At 46.7% G+C, this 13624-nt stretch overlaps 1 protein-coding gene across 10 annotated transcripts in view; it reads right to left on the bottom strand.

Moving 5' to 3' along the window:
- The window catches only part of SRGAP2 (SLIT-ROBO Rho GTPase activating protein 2), a 255006-nt gene that overhangs the window by 11845 nt on the left and 229537 nt on the right, over positions 1-13624 (bottom strand). For all 10 annotated transcript variants that reach the window (XM_033198076.1, XM_033198071.1, XM_033198073.1 and 7 more), the window contains exons 15-19: positions 13040-13117; positions 11976-12110; positions 9988-10093; positions 6315-6539; positions 2157-2236 (exon numbers count right to left, since the gene is read on the bottom strand). In XM_033198076.1, the coding sequence (XP_033053967.1) occupies positions 2157-2236; positions 6315-6539; positions 9988-10093; positions 11976-12110; positions 13040-13117 (624 nt within the window). The remainder of the gene's footprint in view (positions 1-2156; positions 2237-6314; positions 6540-9987; positions 10094-11975; positions 12111-13039; positions 13118-13624) is intronic.

Raw genomic sequence — 13624 nt, 5'->3', positions numbered from 1 at the left:
GGCCTCCCAAAGTGCTGGGATTACAGGTGTGAGCCACAGTGCCCGGCCGCATCCCCTGCTTTCTACAGTAACTTCTTTTAAAGCTCTTCATGCTTTGACATCTATCATCAAACTTGCCATACTATATTTTTAAGCATTATTTCTTTTCTGATTATATAATAATTCCAATAATTGTAGAAAATGTATCATACTGTATTCTAAATATTTTATGTTATCCAGTCCCCCTAGTAAGTAGAATGTGAACTTTTCGTCTCTAAAAAGAGAAAATAACTTGCTCAATCAACTTTTCAAGGAGCAAAATATGGAAATACATTTTGTGACCAATCTATGACAAAAATGCACATGAAAGTAACCTGAAAAAGTACAAGGGGTTTACAAATGCAATGTATCTTCATTTTTGTATGGGCTTCTGTCTCCTCATCTGTTAACATGGAGATAATGATAGTGTCTTTTTCATGAAGTTGTCATGAAGGTCAATGAATTACAATTTGTAAAAGTGCTTAGAACAGTGTCCAGCCCATAGTAAGTGGTATGTGTGCATGACTTATTGTTATCATTATCTTCATCTGTGCTAGGCTGCGGTAGAGATCAAAGAGCAAAGAGAAGGCTCCCAGAAAGCTGGAACCTGAGATGAAAGTCAGCTATTCTGGGAAGTAGAGAGAAAGGTTGCTTAAAAATAAGACCATGCCTAGACGGCCCTAGCTGGTGGGTCTGCTCCTGAACAGGAGGGGTTAGAGATTTCACTATAGGAGGCTGGTCAGAGAAGGCCTGTCTAAATATACCCATCTCAGTTCTCTATAGCCTCGGGAACGTTACTCGACCTCCCTGACCTGCATTTTCTCAACCGTAAAATAGCGGCCATATCAATTTCACTAGGGATTAAGAGAGAACATACAGAAAGCCTCTAGCAGAGTTGGCCACGAGGTAGGCTCTAACCCATTACTCATTTTCCTAGTTCACCTACTCCCCTCCTTGAATGTAGCAAATGATCATATGGATCCTTACGACATCAGGATCTAAATAAGCAGTCCTATTTTTTTTTCTCCTTTAAAAGCTGGCCAAGAATTGCAGAATTCTCAGCAAGGCAGGAACAGGGAAAGCTCCACAGACTGTGCCATTTCATTCTTGTGCCCAGAAAATTCTGAGGCTCCTTGTCAGCTGCTGAGACTTCCAGAGCCCATGTGATACAGAAATGGAGGTGTGGAGCTGTTGGAAGCAGGGGAAATGTGCTGGCTGGACAGACCCTCACAAAGCATGGGCACTGCTGAGGGGCCTGAGGATGACAGCTGAGCATTCCTCCCCTTGATGCATGCCCACCAGCCTGCTCGGCACTCGCATGTCTGTACTTTGGAAAGGGTCAGTTTTTCCAGTCGGTAGGCACGAAAGCATGCGGTTTCTACATCCTCATTCCCACTCTCTCTGGCTTGCTTCTATTGGGTTCGGGGCACTCAGCTCTGCTATTTCGCACCCCAGGCTTACTGTTTCTTTGTGTTTTTTTTTTTTTTTTTGAGACAGGGTCTCACTGTCTCACCCAGGCTGGAGTACTGTAGCACAATCATAGCCTGTTGCAGCCTTGAACTCCTGGGCTTAAGGGATCTTCCTACATCAGCCTCCCATGTAGCTGGCACTACAGGGATGCTGCACACCATCATGCCAGACTATTTTTTTTTTTTTAAGAGACAGGGCCTGGCTATGTTGCCCAGGCTGGTCTTGAATTCTTGAACTCAAGTGATCCTCCCTCCTGGGCTTTCCAGTGTTGGGATTACAGGCGTGAGCCACCACACCCAATTGCTTACTGTTTTTCATATGAGCTTTCCTTCACTTTGTTCTCCTGCTGTCTGGCAGGAGTCTAGGCTATGATAAGGGACCAACATCATGCTGCACTCAGGCCAGACAAGGAGCTGGGAGGTGGGGCAAGAAGGCTGAAGGGCTATGGGAGGCCTAGTTCTTCACCTCTGGTTTAATACAGAGCAATTCTATTTGAGAAGGTGGGCTATCTCTCCAAGGAAGGAAGAGAATGAAATTGGGACAGGGAGCTCTCTGCCTGTCCTCAGGGGACCACTGGGCATACAGGTTCATTAGATGCACACGATATATAATCACTTCCTTCTGCTTCACCCCTGGCGTCCCCACGACCAGGAAGCAGGGCCTCGTACCGTCATCGCTCGTGTGGTGCTCTGCAGTCACATCCTGGGTTGAGTCTTCAACCGAGGTAGTCTCACCATGAGGGCTATCACTGCAACAGAAGCAAGAGGGACCGGGACATTAACATTTATTTGCTTATAAAATTCTTGTCTTCCCCTTCATACAGCCTCCCTGGCACAAGGGCACTGAATCCATCTTACGCTCTCTATATCCTAACTGCACACAACAGACAAATGCTTATAATGAAATACAAAGCTCTAGAGTTTTTCCAGTCTAGCTCCTGCTACAAAAACCACTTGAGACTACTTGGAACTTAGAATATCTCAAGACAAAGGGAAGCCCTTTCGAAGGTATAAGCTAAATTCTTTAGAAAATAGAGAACAACTCAACTCCTCAAGGGCTGATTCTCTACGTGAATTCATTCCTGGTTTTCAAGGTGGAAGCAGGGTGGAAGGGAAACACTGGGCTTCGGCATCAGATAAAACTGGATCCGAAAACCAGCTCTGATACTTGGTAGCTGTGTGATCCTGGGCAAGTTACTTAATTCCCTTAAGCCTCAGCTGCTTCATCTATAAACCGAAGATAATGATCTATATCCTCAGCTGTGTGAGGACTTAATAAAGTAATTTAGGAACGTTTGGCACAGAGCGGGTGCTTAATAAATAGTCCTTGCTTCCCTTCTTTCTCATTTTGGTTGGTGCCTCTAGGTTGCTTTGTAGTTTAGATTGTGAACTGGTGAAAAAGTGGAAGGCGAGTCATAGGAGTGGGTGGGAAACAAAAGTAGGGGAGGAAGAATCTGCTATGGGCTAGAGGGCAGGATTTTGCTATGGACTAGAGGGCAGGGGATAGAAGCTGGGTCAAGTTCTTGAAATAATTCATGAAATTTAAAATCATTCAGGGTAGGTCAGGCACAGTGGCTCATGCTTGTAATCCCACCACTTTGGGAGGATCATTTGAGTCTAGGAGTTTGGGACCAGTCTGGGCAACTTAGTGAGATCCTGTCTCTACAAAAAAAGAAAAAAAAAAAAAAAAAGCCAGTGTGCATGCTGTGGTTCTAGCTACTCTGGAGGCTGAGGTGGGAGGATTGCTTGAGTCTGGGAGGTCGAGGCTGCAGTGAGCCATGATCGTGCCACTGCACTCTGGCCTGGGTGACAGAGCAAGATCTTGTCTTAAAAAAAAAAAAAAATCATCCAGTGTAAGGAATCGAGAAAGGATAGGCAGGTTACTAGGAAAGTCATTTCTATTCCTGATCTCCTGGCTCATGGACTTCAAAATTCATGAGGATGGGCACCAGGAAGTTCTTACTTCCTGAAAAGTAGAGAAACTGTTCATTTCTAAAGTTCTTCCTCTGGTAGTAGGCAGTAACAGGTGAGGCTTTCCAGGCAGTTGTGTGAAAGCACCATCACCCATTCAGCCTGGCAGCCCGGCCGCACAGTTTCCACCTTGGAACCCTCCAGCCTCTTTCCCCATGAGATGGATCCTACACTCCTGGGAAGTTCCTCAAAGACAGGGTGACCAGTTCAGAACTCGTCCTGTGTAGAGCAAGTCACTTCTAAGGAGGTTTCTCAGGCTCCAGAGAACATTCTAGAAGAATATAAATGGGGATTCTTCTTTGTCAAAAAATGTAGGCACAATTTCTCATTGTTTTCTAGGGCTAAAAACCATCTGATGAATCTGATGAATTTTGTGATGTTCTGGAAACCCTTGAGGTGCTAGGGGTGGCGGGGCAGAGGTTCAAAGATAAACTTTCCCTCAGGGCTTCAAGTTTATTTACATAGCCAGCCAGTAAGGCAATAGTTTCAAACTTCAGGGAGCCATGGAAGGCTTGTTAAAAAACACTGCCCCACCCTCAGAGTTTCTGTGTCACTGGGTCTTTGTGGAGCCAAATAGTGTGCATTTCTAACCAGTCCTTTGTGACACAGATGCTGTTGATCCAGGGACCTCACTTTGAAAACCACTGCTTTATGAGAAAGGCAAGAGGATGCTTTCTGAGGTCTCTTCTAGCCCTAAAATCCTATGCTTCTCTCGAAACACACCCCATCCCCAGCCTTTGCCCTTGTGCACCCACCCACGCCCAAAAATACCTGAGGTCTCAGGAGCAGCCCACCATACCACCCAACAGGTAGTCCCAGAAAACTGGGTTCCAGTTTCAGGACCGGAAAGCGTGGTGAAATGGATTTGTCTCTCCTCTCCATAGCTGTGGGGAGGCCATGTGGCCTGGCGCTCTCCTTTCCATGGCTGTTTGGTTCTCCTGACCATTCTCCATTCTCTTCTTAGTGCTCTATCTCCCCTTCTACCACCCTCACTCACCTCCTTCACCGCCTTAGCTCCCAGGGCTGGCATTTCTCTCACTTCCCGAAGAAGGGAGAGGAGGGGCCATGAGCCTTCCAGGTGGGTGTGAATCCAGTGGTTGAAAGGTCCCTCTCAACCCAAGGTCGCCGACTCTTGTTCCTCAGGTGCTTCTGGCCTCCCACCCAGTCTGTGGTAGTAATGTTCCCTGACTAATCTTGTGGTTTTTCCAGAGGCTGCTAATAAATGTTGAGTGCACAAGAAATAGGTGGGTAGGTTGGGAGAATACCTTGGAGGAAAACTGGAGGAAGGCACCTGCCTGTCTGTGCCCCTGAGCCACACCCCTCCAGGACTCTGTCCCACTGGGCTGGGACTCAGGGGCCAGGGCTGTAGGGGTCTCTGTGCCCTGGGCACTGGAACAGAGCCTGCAGTGGTTTGATGTTTCAGAAGTGAGGGCGGAGGTTCTGCCTGATTTTAGAAGGAAGGAAATGCTATTCTACAGCTTGCCACCACTCATGCAAGGGGAAAAACCAAAGCTCTAAGTCACATGCACAAGGACAGCTCCCTGGAGCTCATCATCCAGTAGGCTGAGACCTAAAGTGACCAACAACCTCCCCAGTCACCACCAACCATCTGTCGGTGACAAAAAGCTTTCTCTCCCAGCTGGCCAGCATAGGTTCCTCCAGCTTGGACCCAGACACTGAAATCTGCAGTACAGCAGAGAGGGATGAACCCAGGGATGTCACTGATATTACTATGTTCACAGAACACAAATGCCATGTTCTTCACTCTTTGGGCAAGAGGATGCTCTGTGGGGGTCAGGGAGAAGTGTGGCCCAATTGGCCTCTAATTAAGTAAACAACCTCCCCTGTCCTCCCCTACCTCAGTCGATAGCAATGGGGCTGGCCGAATTGGTTCCAGATGTTGAATTCAGACGGAATCCGATTTGGGCTGGCTTGTGCTTTCAGCTCAGGCTGAAACACTATTTAGGGGAAGAAGGGAGGGGGAGGAGGAGGGGGGAGGTAGGGACGTTAGGGATTAAAAGAGAGAGGCAGTTGTCTTTGTGTTTAGAAAAAAAATGACACTGTAAATGGTACCATGGCAGGCAGCATGGGGTAACGGACTGTATCCTGTACTAAGAGATGAGATTGGGGTTAAATTCTCATCACTAAAGTGGACTAAAATACTGTCACTGGGCTTTCTGGGTTGCAGCGACTTCATCCATAAAATGGAAATAGTGATTTGTTCTTTGTCTAACAGAGGGGTCTAGCAAAGATATATCCCAGGGATTCCTTTTAGATCTCTGTTCCGAAGCGAGGTCATGGAAAACCTGGCACCACAGAATGGAATGCTGCTTCAGGGGAGGACCATCCCTAACCTGCCAAAAACAAGGCTGACCCTTCTTTCTCTTCACAAATTTCTAAAATCATTCTGAAGCGCCAGCTTACAAACTCAGTCAGGAATATATGCCTTTTATCTAAACTCTTCCCAATAAGAAGGCAATTCCCTGGGACCCAGGATGGTTTTTCTCACAATACACAGCAGAGTAGAAGCCCGAGAGACACTGTTGATTAATAAACATGCAACTTTATAAAAAGTCCTTTCTTAGAGATTAGTATCACAATTAATGTTGTCAATATCTTTCAAAATAGTCCCTTGCCACTCAGAACTCATCAAAAAGGGAGGTGGCAAGAAGTGGCATTTAGTCTGTGGGTGGGGCCGAGGTGGGGGCTGCCTATACCATCCCCAGACCCTGGCAGCCTGGGAGTGAGGAGTTGCGAGGATCTGGATGTTTCCCTTTGGTTTTTGTGTGGCCATCTGGCTCCCATGCCAGTGTGTGCTAGTGAATCCCTCCCCTCCTCCCGTCCCAAGCCCCCTACCAGTAATCCTCCATGCTTCCTCCTCTGCTGTAGACAGGGCCCTCCAGCTCCCTGGGGCTTGGGAAGATGTTCTCATGCTGGATGATGATGGTTTTGATCAGCTCATTCACGTGGGCTTGGCAGGACACCTGGTCGTGGCCCTCCGGCACTGACATCAGCGAGGGCCCGAAGCAGATGGCGAGGTTGTAGGGGTCCATCATGTTCTCTTCACTGAACTGTGATAAACTGGAGGAGAAGGGAAAGGGGGTAAGCTGGAAAGCTCTCGCATGAGTGCCCAGAAAACACAATCACAGGAGGCGCTGCCAAGAGCAAAAGCAGAAGGTCCACAAATTGCCACCTGCCTTTCTGGGTGTCAGAAGCTTTCCAGAAAGTAAGCTGGGGAGAAGAGTAATCACCAGAATGGTCATTCAGGAGTTCAGGAAAAGCAAACTAGAGGTAGCTAGTTTGCAGCTCTGACCCCTTCTCTCTTTCCAGCTCCCATTTCAAATTCTACTTACCACCCCATCCTCATCCCTATCTTCGGATCTTATCTACCAAAAGCCACATGACCTTGAGAACATGTCACTCTGCAGAGCTGAATATGGCTCCTATACACCAACACACTAAGCTGCCAGGGCAGACAGGGACCCTCAGGCTGCCCTGGTAAACATATGGTCAGAGGCACAGGCACTGTGCATTGTGTACCTTCTTGCATAACAAAATAATCAAATTATTAGGGATATTCCTTTCTAGCTTCTAGACTTACTAAAAAATAGCCAACTGATTAGCTGTTGTATTCCACCAAGCCAGTGAATTTCTTCCTAGAACAGCGAATGCAACTGTTTTTCATGTTCATAATCTCCTCTATATTATTACATTCAGGATTTATTCAGGAAAAGGTCAGCATGCCATTTGGCTTCTGCTCGGGCTTCCTTTGGATGCAGGCTGACTTCATTCTCGGGTATTTATTTATTCTGGGAACTCTCCCTTTCTCAGCCAGCAGCTGTTCCAGCCACACCTCCAACCTTGGCCAAGGACCCAAGGTCTTCAATGAGCCATTGCACCTGATGAGTCCCATTGGGTCTTGCCCATCCAGGCATTGAGGGCTGGGCCAGCTCTGGATACCTCCCCAACACAGTCTGCAGAGCTGTGAGCTCTGCTGAGGAGTCTCCCTTATGGGCATCGGCAGGATTTGATTCTGAGAAGGAACCAAAGATCCTCTGTTGGGAAACTAGAGGCCTGAGACTCAGCTTTCTCCATCTGAATAGCTGTTCTTCAGAAATGATTGCAGAGTTTGTTTCTGTAGTGTACCCCTCATCCAGTCTCACATTACAAAGTCCATTTCCTCTGACTCAATGGTTCTCTCCCCTCCTGGAGATGTAGCCCCTGTCCATTTGTGAATCACTGAAGGACTTGAAGAGTGGTATTACGGACGTGATGGGAAGAAAGAGTTGGGAATCACTGTTTCTAGGGCCTAGAATCAAATGCAGAGAGGCCAGCAATGGGGGAGGTTACAAATTTCATTGGACCGCTTCACAGGAGTTCTTAAAAGTGTATAATCCTTCCCCGGATCCTGAGTTCAAAGAGAGCAGAGATTTAGAAAAGACGGAGGGAAGTTTCTAAGTCTATTTCCTAGTCAAATTAAAACTGGGGAGAGACAGGAGCGATAATCACCTTGGTAACCTCAGTGCGTACAACTGAGGCGTGAGGTGCCACAGTCTTAAGCTGTAGCTAATCCAAGCCTGGCCAGTTCCTGGTGTCATGGAGGGACAAAGAGGAGGAAGGCCCTGATCCTTTAGAGTGATCTGACAATGTTTTGGTAACATAAAAGAAAACCAGTAGTGTCTGGGAAGCCTGATGGTCAAAGGGAAACAAACTCTAGTCCTGAGAGTCCTGAGTCAAAGCTCTGTGAAAGATGAAAAATGTTGGGAAGCCTGCTAAGGTAAGGACTGTTCAATTCATAGGTGGCTACAATGACCAGGAGCTTGAAGAGGACACATCTTCGTGGACTGTGATCTCATAAATCTAGGTCTATTTTCTTACTCCCATCAAAATATAGAATAAAATCCATTTTTCTTTTCCAATATACAGTGGTTCTAAGTTTAGGGGCTGAAGCAGTGTTTTCGTTTGTTTTTTTTTTTTTTTTTTTCTGAGACAGAGTCTCACTCTGTCGCCAGGCTGGAGTGCAGTGACACGATCTTGGCTCACTGTAGCCTCCGACTCCCAGGTTCAAGTGATTCTCCTGCCTCAGCGTGCGCCACTGCGCCTGGCCAATTTTTGTATTTTTAGTAGAGAGAGGGTTTCACCATGTTGGCCAGGTTGGTCTCAAACTCCTGACCTCAGGTGATCCACCCGCCTTGAACTCCCAACGTGCTGGGATTACAGGTGTGAGCTACTGCGCCCGGCTTAAAGCAGTGGTTCTTAACTATTTAGGGGACACAAGTTCCTTCAATAACTTGACAAAAACTAGGGATTCTCTCCCCAGAAAAATTCATGTATGTGCACATATAAATGCACACAGTTTTGTGTAAAATGTCATGGTGTTAATAATCTTTGAAGTCCCTGAAGGCTGTGTCTAGTGTAAGAGTATAAAAAAACTGGATTTTTATTTTTATTTTTATTTTTTTTTTGAGGCGGAGTCTCGCTCTGCCGCCCAGGCTGGAGTGCTGTGGCCGGATCTCGGCTCACTGCAAGCTCCGCCTCCCGGGTTCACACCATTCTCCTGCCTCAGCCTCCTGAGTAGCTGGGACTACAGGCGCCCGCAACCGCGCCCGGCTAATTTTTTTGTATTTTTAGTAGAGACGGGGTTTCACCATGGTCTCGATCTCCTGACCTTGTGATCCGCCCGCCTCGGCCTCCCAAAGTGCTGGGATTACAGGCGTGAGCCACCGCGCCCGGCCTGGATTTTTATTTTTAAAGAAATATCTAGGCCAGGCGTGGTGTAATTACAGGCTCACGCCTGTAATCCCAGCACTTTGGGAGGCTGAGGCGGGTGGATCACGAGGTCAAGAGATCAAGACCATCCTGGCCAACATGGTGAAACCCTGTGTCTACTAAAAATACAAAAATTAGCTGGGCTGGTGGCACACGCCTGTGGTCCCAGCTACTCAGGAGGCTGAGGCAGAATCGCTTGAACCCAAGAGGCGGAGGTTGCAGACAGCCAAGATCGCTCTACTGTACTCCAGTCTGGAGATAGAGCGAGACTTTGTCTCAAAAAAAAAAAAAAATCTTCTAATTGCTTCCCAAATCCAAATCCAAACTTGCTACTACCATGACTCTGGGGTTTTAAATGGCCCCATGGCATGCTTTCCCCTCCTCTGGGTTGCTGCTTGTACACTGTCTTCTCAGACATGTCTCTGCTGTCCACCTCAACTACAGTGCTTCTCCCTCCTTTCATTCAGACCCCTGCACTCTCCCTCCTTTCTTTACTCTTTTTTATTTTTCTTCTAAGCACTTATTCCACCTGATATATCTGTTATTGTCTGTTTCCTTCCCCGGAACAGGAGCTAAATGATATCAAGGCTTTCATCTTTTATTTAACAATGTATTAAATAAGTCTAGCACTGTGGCTAGCACACAGTAAGTGCTCAATAAATATTTTGTTGGGTTGGGTGAATAGGCATAGGTCCATAGAGGAACTTCCAGTAGCCCAAGCCAAAGCCTGATCCAGCTATTCACTGGGAAGGTTACTCACTGATTGAGGAAGGCAAAGAGGTATCTCATGATAATCAGAGTGGTTTTAGGCAGGACCAGCAGGACTTTTCGGATGTGCAGAGCTCTCTCCTGCAGGTTGTCCATTGCTGAAAAGAAGAAAGCCATGTGTTATCCTCCACTATGACTGAGATCCCAGAGAGTAATGATCAGAAGTACCTACTACCAGCAGGGGCAACACGGACAGCATCAGATCAAGCCCACACACAGCACTGGTGCAGTGACAGGAAGGCATCCCTGTTGCTCCTTGGGGTAGGGCTGTTAGAAGAGGACACTTGCTGGGTTCTAGACATTTACCATTGCAGGATGTAAGGTATATACTTCTTGGGCACAGGGGACGATGCCAAATCCAAATCCAAACTCATTATTACACATTATTAAAATTAAACTGAACTAAGGTTGTTGTAATTTCGTTATTAATAACAAGTTTGGATTTGGATTTGGGCACAGGGAATGGGGTTAGAAATGTTCCCCACAGCATCTACCACCCTCTTATTCAAGCAACCACAGAGAGGGAACTGCCGCTAACCTGCCATAACTGCTCAACACAAAGCCTCAGAGGGCCTACATCTTGGTGGGAAGAGAGGCTGTGCAAGTCCTGTCCTGCTCACTCCATATGTGCCATCTCATCCTCTGGACAAGTGTGGCTTATCTTCCCCCTCCCTTATCTGCATTACGAATGAGTAAAAAGTGGTCTGAGGCAAGAGGTAGCAGGCCCCTGGGTATGTAGTGATACTGGGAAGGAGACCTGAAAGGTTTTCTTGCCCTGTGGAGAGGTTAATTACAGGTCAGTTACAGGTCCTCCATCATAGGCAGCCTCTCACTTCCACAGTGTACCATGTAAACGCTGCCATTTTCTATGAGTGCCTTTATATGAAAAAGAGATGGGAACTACTGGATTAGGAGGAAGAGTGTATCTCCAGGCAAGAATTGGGCAGCCAAGGGACCTTGAACTATCTTTACTATCTTGGCAATCCCAATTCAGCTTAAGATACCTCAACTAGGCCCAGTCCTGGAAAAAGACACAAAGACATGACCCAAGGGAATCACATTCTTAATCACCCACATAACTCACTTCCACTAGACTCCCATAAACAGAAGTCAACAAACAAACCAGAAAGCCAGCTTCCCAAATGCCCTGGAAATTTCTCAGGATAACAGAGAGGCACAAGTACTCAGGGCAGATACTGAGTGAAACTGGAAACTCAGTAGGTATGAAGATCTGGTCAACCTAGGAAGAAGGATCTTTTCTCCATTCAAAGGCACCACTCCCTCCAGCCTCTGCAGCCATCACTCAGACAGGGCCTGCTTCCAGGCTGACCTGTATTAATCCAAGTTTCCATTGATTGTTTTCCCTGGCAAACAAATGAGAGGGTGTTCCAGTACCACAAGCTAAACCAAATGGCTAGGAATAGCTTTTCAAGACCCAAATTTTAGAGTAAGAGGCAGAGAACTCCTAAGAGGATAAAGCAGAGAATATATCTTTCTCTTTGGGAAAATATCCTATTACTACTTTTAAATGTGCAGAGGGCTTTTGTTCCTAGAACACATATTAATACATTTAGCAGGTAAGCCATGTCTTGTTTAATGCAATAAGCATGAAATATTTGCAACGCTTATGCTTTTCCCCCTTGTACCATGAAAAGCACAAGCACTAATGTATAAGCTTCAAATACATAATTGAAAATAAACGTACTTTACTAAAAGAAGATAAAGCCCAGAGATGAATCAGAAGGAAAAAAAAAAAAGCCAGGAGTCCTGACTTGAGGGTCCTAGATTCTTACTGAAAAGTCTTTCCTCGATCCCCTCCCACCAGGGGATGAAGGAGTGAGGATGAGGAGAAATTTCACTGGGGAAAAGAAAAACTTTATTGAAAAGCTTATGAGAACACACAGACCCTGTGGAAACTTTTTATCTCCTACTACCGGTGCTGTGGCCCAGAAGCCAATCTGAAGCCAGAATGGTACTTACTGACACAGGCCATCAGGTCATGAAAGATGTCCTTGGGGAAGAGAGGGTGTTCCAGCCCCCGGAAGTAAAGCTTCAGGACACCAGCTATGGAGTCCATGTCATGGTCGTTCTGGTCCCCAGCCAGGGGGTCCTCTCCTGAGGATAAGCAACCCCCGCAAAAAGGAAAGAGAGTGAGAGAGGCAAAAACACACAGGACGAACAGAGGCGGTGGGGAGGGGGTAAATCATGTATGTCCTGGTCCCAATCCATCAGCTTTCTGCCCAGCATGGTGGCCATGAGTGGGATAGACCAGGGAACAGATAAAGCAAAGACTGCTCCATTTCAGGGGCTCCAAGACCAAAGCACAGCAGACGAGTCCATCATGATAAACTCTCTAGTGCCAGCCTGGCTCAGGGACATGGTCCCTATGGGCTGAGGATGGGACACAGCAACTGTCTCTCACAAGAATCATGAAACCAGGCTGGGACTGAGCCCCTGAGGGGAGAAAAATGAGGCCAAGGAGGCCAGCTCCTGAGACTGGCTCTCACGTCTCCTGGCCTACAACCAAGAACACCTACTTACAGAACAATCACGCCAGAGCTCCCCATGGAAAATTTCATATCAGATGTAATTAGATTTAATGATAGGGCCAACCTCAAATTGAAACTATATATATCCATTACAGTGACGGAAATTGCCAAAGCTTGCCCATTACCTTAATAGCCCACAAAATAATAAATGGGCTACAATGAACAAGTGCATTAGCCTTGATATTAACTGCCACCAAGGGTTCCAGATGAAGCCATAAACCGCCCAGATATCATAGTTAACTTCTTGGGTTTTGGCAGATCATCGGCATGAAAGAGGCAGGATGGGTAGGGCTGTGAAGGAAGAAGGAAACTGGGATGTGCCCTGGTATTTCCCTGCATATCTACAGGGGAATGTGTACAAGAGAGCAGGTACCCTCTGAAGAGACAGGCAAGCTGGCTTCCTGACTTTTGGGAACCTCTTAGGGAAGAAAGGGTGGAGCCAATACCCCGGGGGCTGGCAAATATTTGGTTTTATCTTCAAGACTGTTTCCTTACCTCTCTCAAAGGCATTTTTGATGTCATTCACTTCCACCTGGGATCCTGACACCCGGAAAATTCCTTCATGCTGTAGTCCTGGCGATACACAGAAAAGTGATCAAGAAGAAAAAGCAAATTCACAAGCATAGTGGCAAGCTTAGCTGAATACCTATCTCCCCCAACCAGTGTGTATTTAAGCATGCTGTCTCTCTTCTTTAGGCCAAAGGAGAAAAATAGGTGCAAGGATGTTGGAAAAGTCACTGGAATAATTTCGAGGCATTCGTTTTCATTAGAAAGCACCATGTTAGAGACTCCTCTGACTCCAGGGCGACTATGAGGCAGATTCCTTCCCTTGTCTTTGCCTCTCTGTTCCCATCTGTAAAGCAAGGAAGTGACCCATTGGTACTTTTTAAAAATCATCTAGGGTCAAGAATAGAAAAATGTACTCAGGAAGCTGAGGCAGGAGGACTGCTTGAGGCTGCGAGTTTGAGACTAGCCTGGGCAACATAATGAGACCCTGTCTCTAAAAAATGTTTGAAAGTAGCCAGGCACAGTGCTTGTAGCATGCCTGTAGTCCTAGCTACTCAAGAGGCTGAGGTAGGA

This window comes from Trachypithecus francoisi, unplaced genomic scaffold (assembly GCF_009764315.1).
Source record: "Trachypithecus francoisi isolate TF-2019V2 unplaced genomic scaffold, Tfra_2.0 Lachesis_group5, whole genome shotgun sequence".
Lineage (NCBI taxonomy): Eukaryota > Metazoa > Chordata > Mammalia > Primates > Cercopithecidae > Trachypithecus > Trachypithecus francoisi.
This window is presented reverse-complemented; position numbering and strand designations above follow the sequence as displayed.